Source organism: Maylandia zebra, linkage group LG3, assembly GCF_041146795.1.
Source record: "Maylandia zebra isolate NMK-2024a linkage group LG3, Mzebra_GT3a, whole genome shotgun sequence".
NCBI lineage: Eukaryota > Metazoa > Chordata > Actinopteri > Cichliformes > Cichlidae > Maylandia > Maylandia zebra.
Window position 1 is genome coordinate 31,050,145 of NC_135169.1, and position 15,022 is coordinate 31,065,166.

Below are 15,022 nucleotides of genomic sequence, written 5' to 3' on the forward strand. Positions count from 1 at the left end.
ATTTCAATGTTTTAAAAGTTTTACATAAATTAAAAACATAAAACATTCCCAATGTGGAAAACCTTTCAAAAGATGAATTCAGAGACACAAACATGGATCAAAAACAACTTGCACTGGTGCTCAACAGCTCAAAATGTTTTCACGTCTTTAACTGAGGTTAAGCAGCACAATAAATAACACACTAAGGGAAAACACATTTCAGCAGTTATATATTTAATTAGCAAAAATTAGAGAACACTGGAAAACAATAAGAATAATATACTGTACACAACTGTACAGAATAGAATAGAATAGAATAAAATAAAATATACAATAGGATAAAAATAGAATACAAATGCTATATACAACTGAGTAAAAATATAACTTTGTCAGAAAACAGTATTGCACTTAGTCTTATTGCACATGTGTGTGTTTGATCAGCTGCAAAAGTCTTTGTTGTGGAGTCTGACAGCAGTGGGGAGGAAAGACCTGCGAAATCTCTCCGTCCCACTCAGTGGGTGCTGCAGCCTGCCACTGAAGGAGCTGCTCAGTGCTGTCAGAGTCTCCTGCATGGGGTGTTGGGTAGCAATGAATTGAAAATAGAATAACTAGGCTTTCTGATGTGGAGAATAGAATAGATAAATAATGCAGAGCATATTCAGGTAATGCCACCAGGCGGCACCCTGGTAACTGTTATTGATACATTTACATACACATGTATAATAACTTGCATCTTGACAGTTACAGGATAGAAATACAGATACTCAGAGTTGCACTGATGACCTCTTTGTTTTCTCTTTCAGACAAAAAGAAAATAGAAGAAATAAAAACAGTCACCAGTGTAGTTATAGTTGTTCACCTACTTTCTAGGACAAGGTCATGATTGCTAGTGAAGAGAGAAAACCATCTACAGCACATACTGAGGTGTTAGAGCATATGACCAGCAGTGTTTATCACCATCATGCTGACTTCAGGGGAAAACACTGAGCTAGCTCAACCCAGCTGGTTTAGTTTACCTGACTGAGCAGGAGCCTGACCTGTACCTCCACCTTACTGTGACTAAATGTTTGTGTTTGTGTCATATTTTTAAATTCTTGTGCGATCAGTTAATGATCAAAAGGGAGCGTAATGGAAAGGTTTAATCCTTCTACTTCTTTCAGTCATGCTGACCACGATTGATGCAGAGCTTTAGTTCTCTGTGATGTTCTGTCTCCATCTTTCATATGAGATTCATCACATGTACAAGTTATCTTTTCCTTTAACTGCATCCTGTGACAGCAGCACACAGAGAGCTTCTCTCTGTAAATGTTCTACTTCAGTCCTCTGTGTCAGATACATGCAGACTGCTGTCATGCTCTGAACTCTTAGTGACCGCTTTGCAGATAATGCATCTGTTTATTTCAGGTTTCCATGACAACACCATTACAAACTGTTTAAGTGGTTGTTTTGTTACTTTGTGAATAATCTCATACAGGAAACAAAAATCTAAGATAAAATGTTCAAATGTGAAAAGATTTTATTTCTCCTTCAAACTACAAAAGCACAGAATGATCAGAAACAAAAATATACATATATGCACGTTTAAGAAATAATTCTTATTTATATAATGTACGAGATCTTTGGACAAACACAGTTAAAGTATTTGTTGGTGCCCATATCAGTATTTACTTGTGAAACACTGCAAACACTGACTTTAAGTTGTGCTGTCAGATACTAAAGATCACATATTTCACACTTTGTTCTCACTGCTGTTGGAACATGTTAGATACATTCAAGGTTTATTACAAAATCTTTATACAAATAACTGAATATAAAGAGCACGAATACACCTGCATTTGTTTTATGCTATAAGAGAGCAATATGTCTGATATTATGATGTAATATTGTAACTGTACATAAAGCTGAGCATGTCTGATATTTGGGCAGCAGAGGAGCAAGAGTGGCTTCATAAAAAGCTTCTTCTTGGCTTTGCTGCTACAGCTCTCCTCACTGACCTGTAAGACAAGGACAAAAAGACAAAGTGATTTCCAACATGTAAAGATATTATGAGCTGAAGACATTTAATAATGTGAAGAATAAATCAGCCTGCATGGCAGCAGAATTACTGAGAGAGCTTCCTGATGTGACTTCAGAATAAACTGCTGCATCAGCTGCAGGACTTGATGTTCCTGTGAATGAAGAGAAGATCATTGAAAACAATAATATCATTAACCAGGAGGAAACTGGATGTCTCCACTGATGCAAAGATAGAACTAGATTTTATTAACCAAGTAATTAGTACGCATGAAAACCTAAATACAAATATTAATATAAACAGATTTACATTTTAGGAGCAGATAAACATGTTGAACAACATTCAGTGGAGATGATGGCAGACTTTGCTCACCTTTGTTTTTCTTGGCTTTTTCTTTTTTGGGCTGTTTGACCTCAGCATACATCAGACTGTCCTCTAAAAGAGACGTCAGAGCTCAGCACACATTTGTTCAGTACAGATATGATACAAAGATGTTGGATACATATGAACTTTAAACTTTTTACAACTAAAGTGAAAGAAATCTAAGTAAAAATCATTTGTTGCCTGTGACACTTCAGCTTTGCATGTGTGTGTTTTGTGATTGAGGTCTGGGTCAGAATCTGTGGATGCTGTGATTCAGTAAAGCTGAAACACTGATTAGTAAGTGAATAACTAAACTCCATGTTGACCTATAATTACCTGCAATATAATGATGTGATGACACATTCAAGTACAAACACTGAATGAGACTGTTGTGACTGTACCTGCAGCTGCTGTCTTCACATTAGTGTAAACAGCACTCTGCTCTGGTTTATGATGCTTCCCTGTTAAGATGATCGAATCCACAAAAGAAAAACATTTAATACATTTTTGGTAAATGGCCTGTATCTGTATAGCACTTTACTAGTCCCTAAGGACCCCGAAGCGCTTTACACATTCAGTCTTCCACCCATTCACACACACATTCACACACTGGTGATGGCAAGCTACGTTGTAGCCACAGCCACCCTGGGGCGCACTGACAGAGGCGAGGCTGCCGAACACTGGCGCCACCGGGCCCTCTGACCACCACCAGTAGGCAACGGGTGAAGTGTCTTGCGCAAGGACACAACGACTGAGACTGTCCAAGCCGGGGCTCGAACTGGCAACCTTCCAATTACAAGGCAAACTCCCAACTCTTGAGCCACATTTTTAAATATTTCAAAAACTTTCCAGGCTTTTTTTCTACATTGTATGTTTTGTGTACTCACACTTATTTCCAAAGTTTTCCAGTTCAATATTAGAGTAAATGACATCTGGAGGTTTATCTGCACCTGAAATGTTCATATTTTAGTTACACAATTGTAAACCAATGACATGGTGCCAGTTTCCTTAAATTAAAAGGCTGTTTCATCTCTAGCTGCTCTGTGCTTTTCACATGATGTACTGCACCAGTGTTTCAGTGGCTCACACATGAAAACCAACATGACAGATCTTTCAAAGATAAATGAAAAAACAGAAAAACCTTTTACAGAGTTTCATTAGTTGTGTTTAAATCAACAACAGGACTGTCAGATATTTTCAGAGCATGAACCCATCATGGTGTTACTGTTTGTGTTGTTCTGATATGAAACAACAACATTTGTGGATTCTTTCAGTCGAGTTAAAGATACAATCAGGTTGTAAAATCCTGTTTGTTTCTGATCTTTTGTGCATGTAGTCAGTTGGTTATTTGGATGTTTGTCCAACTGAATTTTAATAAAAAACTGAGCACAAACTGAATCTAAGACATGTAAAAGTTAATGGAGATCTGGAAAGACCACATGTGGGGGAGACAAGCGTCCTAGGGTCAGCTGCAGGGACAGTAGGGAGACAGGCAACAGTGTCTAGCAGGTGTCTTCCTGCCTGTGCTTCCTTTAAGGTCCTTGAATGGTTGACCCGGGTTTTGGTGTTTTGGTTTCTCTGGTTTAATATTTTTTTTATTGTTGACATTAGGGCTTTCTCTTATAATGTTATGTTTACATTGTAGTTATCTTTTTATTTTTTAGTTAATGAGAGGTTGTTTATCTCCTTGTGTATTCTCACTCTGTTCTTTATCTCTTTCCATGATTTGTCTACGGTCTCATGTGTCTTAGTCCAGGTCTCAGTGTCAGTCATTTCCTGTTTTATTCTCCCCTGTATCTTGTGTCATTCTGTTACCTCTTTTCCATTAGTAACTAAAACACAGTTTTCAGGGTTTTCCATCAGATCCAGTAGTACTATTTTAGTATTTACTCAGCCGGAGTTCCAAGTGATCCGAGGTGATCCCAAAATGTGACGTCAATAGAGTACATGCCACCGATTGACTGGTCAGTGGCATCACTCGATGAGTTATGAGAGCGTCTTGTTGATAAAAAACAAAAAGGACATTTTTGAAACCCGGCAACCCGGAAATGGCTACACAAGCAACACCGTGGCCCCCGAGTCTATAGAAAGCCACAGACCGAGCAGCAGGTATACAGTGTTGGGAAGGTTAATTTTAAAATGTATTCCATTACAGATTACAGATTACATGCCCCAAAATGTATTCTGTAACGTATTCCGTTACGTTACTCGATGACAGTAACGTATTCTGAATACTTTGGATTACTTAATATATTATCATGCTGTTTACAACTACCTGGCTCCCAGTTGCTTTTAGGATTGATTTTAAAATTTTACTGCTGGTTTTTAAGGTTCTTAACGGTACTGCACCTCCTTACCTGGCAGAGCTTCTTAGCATTTACCGCCCCAGGAGATCTTTGAGGTCAGCAGACCTGATGCTTTTAGATGTTCCCAGGTACATGTAAGGACAAGAAAGACATTGTGGACAAAACAAGACACCCCCCATAATCTTTAGTGACAATATTGTAGTTAGTTAAATGGTCTTATTGTTCACATCTGTATTTTCTTTGATTGTGGTAAAATAATGTGTGCCCCAGTCTCCAAAAATGACATAGTGCAGGAAGCGTAGTTATTCCTCCGTTACACCACAAGAGGGAGTATCCCCTAAAATGAGCAGCTCTAGCGGGAGTAAAGAAGCCAGCCACTACCCATAAGGCAGTGCGCCTATAAGCGTTATGTGAGACTGCAAAAGTGTGTAACGCTGTGCTATGTCCATGTATATATTTGCAGGTAAGCAGATACAAGATGGTAAATAACTTAAAATGTGTCTACAGATGAGTCCACGGGGTTGCAGAGAATGTGGGAAAGTTGGCCGTTAATCCCCACTATGTGTCATTAGTGTATAAGTTATTGGTAGCGATGTGAATTAGCTGTGATGCTAACGATTAGCAGCTAGATCTGATTCATTAGTTTGTGTGGAAACCTCGTGGCACTTTTGTGGATTTATACCTGTACCGGGCTGTAATCACAGCAGATGTAGACTGGTGGATCACACTACCTTGTGTTTATGTTTATTTCATTGTTCCACTGTAAGAAATATTAGTGATTTGAGTTTAAACACTACCCATAAGGCAGTGCGCCTATAAGCGTTATGTGAGACTGCAAAAGTGTGTAACGCTGTGCTATGTCCATGTATATATTTGCAGATGCAGTAAAGGCGAACTCACAAAGCCACACTGGTTTCAATTCATTTTAATTCAAGTGTGCAACAAAATTTGGTGGCAGCGGTGGGATCAGCGGTGCTACTGAGAAGCAGTGTGAGATTACAGAATCGTCACCCACAGTATGGAGTTGGAGCAACTGCAAGACCAGCTAAGTGAGAGCTTGCTACAGTTAAGGTCAGATCAACTACAAGAAGTGTGTTTACAAGCTAAAATCTCAATCGGAAAACAGACAAAGAAGCACACGCTGATCAGAACAATAAGTGAAGCAGTTGAAACAATTATTGTAGTGGAGGAAGAGGAAGTAGCACACACATTCCTGGACAGATTAATTAAAACTGTTAAAGAATTAAAGGAAAGAGATGACCCTACACAGGAACGTGAAGAGAGTGTCAGTAGGGATGCGGTTGCATTGGCCAGTCTACAAGAACAATATGCAGCATTGCAACTAAGTTTTCAAACCTCAACAAAAAGGTTAGAGGAAGAAATGGCAAGATTGACAGACAGAATGGCCTCCCAAGAAACTAGTCAGGGTCTGGCTGCACAGTTACCTACTCGTCCATCACCGTTACCTGCTTCACCAGCAACACAGCCCCCTGAAGTGACTATACGCAGGGAATTTAGAATCAGTGGCCAAATTGGGGAACGGGGTCAGAAAGACAAACTGTCATACTCCAACCTGATTCATCAAATCGAAATGGGACTTAAAAAGAATCACAGCGAAGCTGAAATTATTGAAGCTGTTGTTAGGGCCATAAGCCCAGGCCTAAGTCTCCGTGATATGTTGGAGATTAAAACAGACCTCACCCTCATGCAGCTTCGTACCATACTGAGGGGACACTACAAGGAGGATAGCTCTACTGACCTCTATCATCGGCTGATAAATATCACTCAAGGAAGTAATGAGTCCCCACAGAACTTTCTATTTAGGGCAATCGAGCTGAAAGAAAGACTCCTAGCATCATCAAGGGAGCCAGGGACAGATGAACAATACAGTGTCGAACTGATTCAGAAAAAGTTTCTGCGAGCCGTTGGCACAGGTCTGATTAGCGACAATGTGAAATACCAGATCAAACCCTACCTGGATGATCCAGCAGTCACTGACGATGTGCTGATTGCAAAGACAAATGAAGCGGCCAGCCTTGAGTGGGAGAGGCAACAAAAATTCAGAAAGACCACCCGAGAAATGAAAGTAAGAGAGATAAAAGCAGAGGCACAGTCAGTGCAAGAGGCAGCAGTTGGTGCAGTGGGTGGGCAAGACCAGCAATTCTCCACCTCGACAAAAGGTAAAGCTGCTAAAGCACCAGCAACAGTGACACGCAAGGAAACTGAGCTGTTTGATATCATCAATCAACTAAAAGGGGAAATAGCTGAAATAAAAGGAGTGATTCGTGAGTCGCACCGACCTTCTCCCTTACACCGCCCAAGCCTCAAACGTGGCTGCAGGGATTGTCAGGACAGCAATAGAGGAGAAAACTGCGACCACTGCTTCAAATGTGGACAAAGTGGGCATTTGTCTAGGGGATGCCGCACCCGGAGAAAACTTCCAGACAGGGCAGAGCAGATTGGTATGTCAGCTAGCACAGTGAACCCACGCCCGTCACCCTCTTTTCAGCTACTAAACCAAGGTGAGCAACAACAAGATGTTCACAAACTCTTGACGGACAGTATAAAACATTTGGAGACAAAAGCAGCAGCCGCCACACCAGATAAGAGGAATGAAGCGGTCTCCGTCAGCCTCCTCTCCCCAAAACGAAGAGCCCAGCTCCTCAATCTTATAGGGAGGAAGCACCTGATCACCTGCCTGCTTGAGGGAGTAAAAACCGCAGCGTTGTGGGACACGGGATCACAGGTTTGTCTCATAAATGAAAAATGGAGACAACAGAACATCCCACACCTCAAAGTTAGGAGTTTAACTGAAATCATTGGGCCTGGTATATTAGATGGGAGGGCAGTAAACCAGACACCAATCCCATTTTCCGGGTGGGTTGAAATCAAATTCAGGTTGCCCACAGAAGAGGCTGCACAGTTAGAACTTCTCGTGCCAGTATTAGTAGCTCAGGAAGACGGGGTGGCGGAGGAGCCAATAATTGGCTTCAACGTGATTGAATACATGCTAGAGAGGGGAATAGAGCCACCTCATGCTGTAACAGAAGCTGTTAGCACAGCATTCTCCATTGACTGTAAGAAAGCTGAGGTCTTTATAAAGGTGATGAAGAGTGGAGACGACGGGCTAGGTGAGGGCAGAGTGAAAACTGGGAGAGAATTAATGAGTATCCCACCTGGTCAGACAAGAGTGGTCAAGTGTAGTGTGAGAGCAGGCCCACTCCCAGCAGGTCAGGATGTACTGTTCAAGCCCAGCCCCTACCCTCAGACGCCAGAGGGATTGGAGGTGCAAGAGGGCGTTGTCCATTTACAGCAAGGCAGCTGGTCCCGTATGAGCCTCCCAGTCACTAATACCAAAGCTTATGAGATCATACTGCCTCCGAGAACTGTTTTGGGACAAACTCAGAGGGTTCGAACTATTTACCCAGCAAACACAGTGACAGTGGAAATAGAACAAATGGGAACAACAAGATCTACTGTAGAAGCAACAGCTACACCTCCAGCTAGCCAAATTGGGGAACAGGAAAACAGAACAAGAAGCAACAGTGAAGGTGTTTGAGACCCCCCAGTTCCCCTCGACCATCTCTCTCCGGCACAGCAGCTGAAGATCAGGCAGCTATTAAGGGAGGAGAGTAATGCCTTTGCTCGTGATGAACACGATGTTGGCAATATCCCCTCACTGCAGCTTAAGATCCGCCTCAGCGACCCCACACCTGTTCGCCGAACATATACATCAGTGCCTAAGCCACTTCATAAAGAAGTAAAAGAATATTTGGAAGACTTGCTGAATAGAGGGTGGATAAAGAAATCAATATCCCCCTACTCCAGCCCCATCGTATGTGTGCGAAAAAAGGATGGCGGCCTCCGCTTGTGCTGCGACTATAGGGAGCTAAATACGAAGTCAATCCCGGACCGCCATCCCATACCACGCATACAGGATATGCTCAACACATTGAAAGGAAGCTCCTGGTTCTCGGTCTTAGACCAAGGGAAGGCTTATCACCAGGGCTTCCTGGAAGAGTCAAGTCGCCCTCTCACAGCATTCATCACACCCTGGGGATTGTATGAATGGGTAAGAATTCCTTTTGGGCTGTCGTCTGCACCGGCAGAGTTTCAGAGGTCGATGGAAGAATGCCTTGCAGGGCTGCGGGACGACACATGTCTGCCTTACTTGGATGACAACCTTGTTCATTCAAAAGCATTTGAGGACCACTTAAATGATCTAAAGCAGGTCCTGCAGCGTTATCAGAGCCATGGAGTGAAATTAACACCCAGGAAATGTGAACTGTTCAAAAATCAGGTGAGATTCCTGGGGAGGTTGGTAACTCAAGATGGTCACACCATGGACCCCGCTGACATTGCGCCTGTCCAAGCCTTAAAACAAAGGAACCCCACCACCATTGGGGAAGTGAGGAAGCTGTTGGGATTCATCTCATACTATCGCAACTATATTCCTAACTTTTCGCGCATTGCAAAGCCACTCTATGACCTGCTCTCCTCAGAAAAGCCAGGGGAAGGGAGAGTCAGGGCGTCAAAAGACAACAAAAAGACAAAGAATCAAGGGGGTCAGCTACCATCCTCTCACCCAGTGGTATGGTCAGCTGAGCATCATCAGGTGGTCTGTCAGCTCGTCAACTTCCTCATTCAGCCCCCCGTTTTAGGTTATCCTGACTTTGAGCAACCATTCATCTTACACTGTGATGCATCACAGGAGGGACTTGGAGCTGTGCTTTACCAAAGACAAAATGGGAAGCTAGTGGTTATAGCATATGGGTCTAGGACCCTTACTGCCCCAGAGAAGAACTACCACCTCCATTCAGGGAAGCTGGAATTTCTTGCCATGAAGTGGGCCATATGTGAGAGGTTTAGAGATTATCTCTACTATTCACCACCCTTCATTGTCTACACTGACAATAACCCCCTCACATATGTGCTGACAACGGCAAAACTGAATGCAACCACACACAGATGGGTGGCTGAACTCGCTGACTTCCAGTTCTCCATCAAGTATCAACCTGGTAGAGCTAACAGGGATGCAGATGGTCTCTCACGAATGCCCTTGGATATGGAACACTACATACAAACGTGTACAGAAGCAGTGACACCTGAGGTCCTAAACAGCGTGACTCAGGCTCTGGCTGTTCAGCTGCAGGGAAGTGAACCCTGGCTCTGCCCGTTAAACATCTCAACTGTGGTAGAAGAGCAAAGTGAGGAGGTAGGGATGTCAGGTCTGGAAATCCCTAAGGCAAACTTAAGAGATGCACAAAAAGAGGATTCTGTGATCGGGGAAGTCCTGAAGTATGTCATCTCTAATCGGTGGCCAAAAGGCAGAAAACAGGCAGGCAACAAGGAGATCGCTGCTCTGGCAAGGGAAAAACAGAAACTGCACCTTGATAATGATGGTTTACTGTACAGGAAAACACTCAGCCGAACACAGCTACTTCTGCCTAAGAAGTTCCATTCGCTCATTTATAAAGAACTACATGAAGACATGGGTCACTTGGGGGTGGAGAGAGTTTTGGCCCTCATTCGGGATCGCTTTTACTGGCCTCACATGCAGAAGGACGTGGAGCACTACATAACACAGGTGTGTAGTTGTCTAAAAAACAAGCGTCCCCACAAGCCCACCAGAGCCCCACTGATCAATATCACTACAACGTACCCGTTTGAGCTGGTCTCCATTGATTTTCTACATTTGGAGAAATGTAAGGGAGGGTATGAGTATATCCTCGTGGCCATGGACCACTTTACACGATTTGCTCAGGCTTATCCCTGCAGAGATAAAAGTGCCAAAACAGCGGCAGAGAAAATATTTGGAGACTTTGTGTTGAAGTTTGGTTTTCCCACACGGCTCCATCATGACCAGGGAAGAGAGTTCGAAAACAAAATCTTTGCCAAGCTGGAGGGATACAGTGGAGTCAAGGGGTCCAGAACCACACCATACCACCCCCAGGGAAATGGTCAGGTAGAAAGGTTCAATAGGACACTGCTGGCCATGCTTCGGAACCTCCCAGAGGGGGCAAAAGCAGACTGGAAGGCATCCCTGGCAAAGGTGGTCCATGCGTACAACTGTACGCGCAGCGAGGCTACTGGATATGCACCTTATTTCCTCTTGTTTGGGAGAAACCCCAGACTCCCCATTGATATGATTTTTGGTCTCACAGCTAATGACCAAAGCCCTTCTCATCAAGACTATGCTGAGAAGTGGAAGATTCGCATGCAGGACGCTTACAAACTGGCCTCAGCGACAGCCTGTAAGGAGAGTCGACGGGGAAAAGTGCTCTATGACAGAAAAACACATGGTGCAGAGCTGTACCCAGGGTGCAGAGTACTGGTCCGGAATTTTGGTGAGAAGGGAGGACCAGGGAAACTGAGATCCTTCTGGGAGGACCAGGTGTTTCAGGTGACACAAAGGAAACATAAGGAGAGCCCAGTATATGAGATTAAGCCAGAAAATGGCAAGGGACGTGTCAGAGTCGTCCACAGGAACCTCCTGCTGCCGTGTGACTTCTTACCAGCCGGAAAAGTCAACTCACATGCAGAACTGGGAAAGCAAAAACAGAAAAACAACAAGGACAGACATGAGCAGCATGAGCAAGAGCACAGTTCGGAGGATGAAGATGACTGGAGGGCAATCAGAGGACTGGCAACAGAACAAGGGGAACGTGGTAGACAGTCCTGGTGGACAGAAGCATCAGAGTTCAATGCAGAAAGTGGAGCAGGCAGTAGGGAGGATCTCTGTGATGACAATGACAGGGAACACCAGGAGGATTGCGAAGAAGAGAATCTGGGCGTGAATGATATAGAACACCAACGCGACCAGCATGACGAGGATACAGAGGCACAAGAGGACATTAAAGACACAGAGCAGACGCACCAGCTCGAGATGGAGTGCAGTGACCAAGAGGACACTGACCAGTCACCTGCCAGTGTGAAAAAGTATCCTTTCAGAATGAGAAAACAAAAGCTAATGTTTACTTACCACAAGTTAGGACAGCCAACGTTAGCACTTGAATAAATACCTCAGACACAGTCATATGTTACATATTGCAGTAAAGCAGTTATAACAGTTACATTTTTGGGTTTTTATTAATGCTTATTAGAAGGATAGAAATATTAATTCTGTTTTGTTAGCTATAAAGAAGACAGTGGAATGACCTGTAATGAGAATGGCACCCATGTCATGTAGCGAGGTTATGTCCAGGTGAGAGCACCTTACTCAGTAAAGATGCAGATACCCGTGATATGGATGGAAAAGCAGTGGACTGTTATCGTGCACAATAACACCTGCTGCGACATATGACATGAAGGGGAGATACATGTCATGTGTTTCACTGTGGCTAGCAGTGATGCTGAACTCTGACTCCTAAAGGGATGTAGCCTCCTACGAGCAATGTATAGTTGCCACATAAGGACTGATATTGGTAGAATGTCGGGACGCCATTAACTTTTTGAGGGGAGAGTGTAAGGACAAGAAAGACATTGTGGACAAAACAAGACACCCCCCATAATCTTTAGTGACAATATTGTAGTTAGTTAAATGGTCTGATTGTTCACATCTGTATTTTCTTTGATTGTGGTAAAATAATGTGTGCCCCAGTCTCCAAAAATGACATAGTGCAGGAAGCGTAGTTATTCCTCCGTTACACCACAAGAGGGAGTATCCCCTAAAATGAGCAGCTCTAGCGGGAGTAAAGAAGCCAGCCACTACCCATAAGGCAGTGCGCCTATAAGCGTTATGTGAGACTGCAAAAGTGTGTAACGCTGTGCTATGTCCATGTATATATTTGCAGGTAAGCAGATACAAGATGGTAAATAACTTAAAATGTGTCTACAGATGAGTCCACGGGGTTGCAGAGAATGTGGGAAAGTTGGCCGTTAATCCCCACTATGTGTCATTAGTGTATAAGTTATTGGTAGCGATGTGAATTAGCTGTGATGCTAACGATTAGCAGCTAGATCTGATTCATTAGTTTGTGTGGAAACCTCGTGGCACTTTTGTGGATTTATACCTGTACCGGGCTGTAATCACAGCAGATGTAGACTGGTGGATCACACTACCTTGTGTTTATGTTTATTTCATTGTTCCACTGTAAGAAATATTAGTGATTTGAGTTTAAACACTACCCATAAGGCAGTGCGCCTATAAGCGTTATGTGAGACTGCAAAAGTGTGTAACGCTGTGCTATGTCCATGTATATATTTGCAGATGCAGTAAAGGCGAACTCACAAAGCCACACTGGTTTCAATTCATTTTAATTCAAGTGTGCAACATACAGATTAAAGACTAAGGGAGAGAGGGCTTTTGCTGTGGCTGCACCCAGACTGTGGAACAGTTTACCTCCTCACATCAGATTCTCCACAAGCCTAGGAACTTTTAAAACTGCTCTTAAAACTCACCTCTTCTCATTGGCCTTTAGCAAGGTTTAACTTATTGTTTTAATTTATTGTTTTATCAGTGAGGTGTTTTATGTACTTGCGTTTTATTGTATTTTATATTTGTATTTTATTGTACAGTACTTTGGTCAGCCTTGGTTGTTTTTAAATGTGCTTTATAAATAAACTTGACTTGACTACGTGAATGTACTATTGCTGTGTGATTTATTACTATTACTGAAGGTCCGCGGCTCCGAACTGTAGTAAAGGGACCTCTGACTAATACGGCGGGGTCCGTGTCGGCTCGTAGCCGAAAAATAGCTTTACTTTGTTGTCTGGGTTAACTTTTCTTGCAAGAGACAGAGAGAGGCGTTGAAAGGCTGCTTCAATGGAACTTATTGTTTCGGAGGAAAACACGAACACGGTGTACAGTCGAGTCTTAATAGCGTACCTGGGCTTGTCAGGCACTCTTCTTGGCTGCAGTGGTTATTATTATATTTACATGCTTCCAGCTCCCGTTTTTGCTCGATGACAACTCGTACCTTTCCTTTTTCTCCCTCCCTCGCTCACACATAACGGGTGTGGCCGTCCATTCTCCCTGCAGCACGGACTACACTGCCCATGAGGCTACATTCTTTAGAGCTATACCTGTAGCATTCTGCCTATTAGCTTAGCACAACAACAACAACAGCAACAACAAAAAGGCGCTCTCTCACCCAAGAAACACGCAGAGAGAGAGAGCGTCACCCTGTAACCATGGCACCTGGAACAACAGAACGTAGCTGTCAAACAAAACCCAAACAGTCCTGACCCGCGACAATATGAAACAGGAAAGTACCGCAGTGTAATCCATTTATTTCAACAAAGTAACTGTATTCTGAATACCACCTTTTAAAACGGTAACTGTAACAGAATACAGTTACTCATATTTTGTATTTTAAATACGTAACGGAGGTACATGTATTCCGTTACTCCCCAACACTGCAGGTAAATCATCGCCGTGATGTTCACCTTTGTTGAATCATTTATGACAAATACTAATTAAGTCATGGGGTGCTCGACCACGTCACTATGACGATGACCACACACATTAGGTGGTACTTGAGCGTGATGGAAAACCAGTCGATCTGAGTAATTATTAATGGAAAAGAGGCGTTAGTTATCACCAGCTGAGTTCACACCTGTTACTCATCATCTCATTATCATGTGTTTTATAAACTGCCTCAGTTTTCCTTTGTTTTGTCACATCTTTCCTCATAGTTTGTTTTTCTAAGAATTGTAGAAATGTGGTTTCCAACTTTTATTTAAATTTGGATTTGTACTGAGTTTAATTTCTACAACAAAGTTGTCATTTAGTTTAGTAACCCTGAAAGATTCCTAATGTAATATGAATAATAATAAAAATAGAAAAGAGGCTCTTACACTTGGACTGTCTGCAGCGATACAACAAGAGCAGGAGAATAATAATGAGAGAGACTCCACAAACCAGTCCAACAATCAACCACACAGGAGATGAAGAGCTGTCAGCTCCTGACATGGTTACTGTAACACAAACAGAAATTAATTATTAATAAATTATAATCTTATAAATAAATACATTCATAAAATGGAGCCAGGTGACTTTGAGAATTAAATCAGACAATCTAATGTTCCTTCTCAGTCATTAAACTCATTTACAAAACTGTATGTTTTGATCCTGCTCACCTTTAACTGACATCCAGCTCTGTGCTGACTCTCTTCCTGAGTACTGACACTTGTAGAAACCTTCATCAGACTTTGACACTGCAGAGATCTTCAGCTCCCCTCGGGGATCATTTTGAATAAGTTTGTCATTGTGATAGAAAAACACATTGGAAAGTATTTTTTGTGTTCTCAAACTGCAGCTCAGACTAACAGAAGCTCCCTCAGTCACAGGATGAACAGGACTCACCAGGATAGGACCATTACCATCATCTGTGACACAATCACACACAATTGTTTCAGT

General features: G+C 42.7%; 1 protein-coding gene across 1 annotated transcript; it reads right to left on the minus strand.

Annotated features, from left to right (window-relative positions):
* Positions 1-1,523: 1,523 nt before the first annotated feature.
* Positions 1,524-14,575, minus strand: LOC112431344 (uncharacterized). The gene is made up of 6 exons (XM_076882209.1): positions 14,461-14,575; positions 3,244-3,306; positions 2,758-2,817; positions 2,366-2,428; positions 2,085-2,147; positions 1,524-1,973 (listed from the first exon to the last, which is right to left on the minus strand). The coding sequence occupies exons 1-6, from the start codon at positions 14,573-14,575 to the stop codon at positions 1,966-1,968; spliced, it is 372 nt and encodes a 123-aa protein (XP_076738324.1). The 3' UTR covers positions 1,524-1,965.
* Between the last annotated feature and the right edge of the window lie 447 nt (positions 14,576-15,022).

Coding starts and splice junctions, on each gene's coding strand:
- LOC112431344 (XM_076882209.1), bottom strand. CDS start 14,575: ATGTCAGGAGCTGACAGCTCTTCATCTCCTGTGTGGTTGATTGTTGGA. Junction 2,429..2,757: donor TGTGAAGACAGCAGCTGCAG/GTACAGTCACAA, acceptor CGTCTCTTTTAG/AGGACAGTCTGATGTATGCT. Junction 2,148..2,365: donor AAAAGCCAAGAAAAACAAAG/GTGAGCAAAGTC, acceptor CTTCATTCACAG/GAACATCAAGTCCTGCAGCT.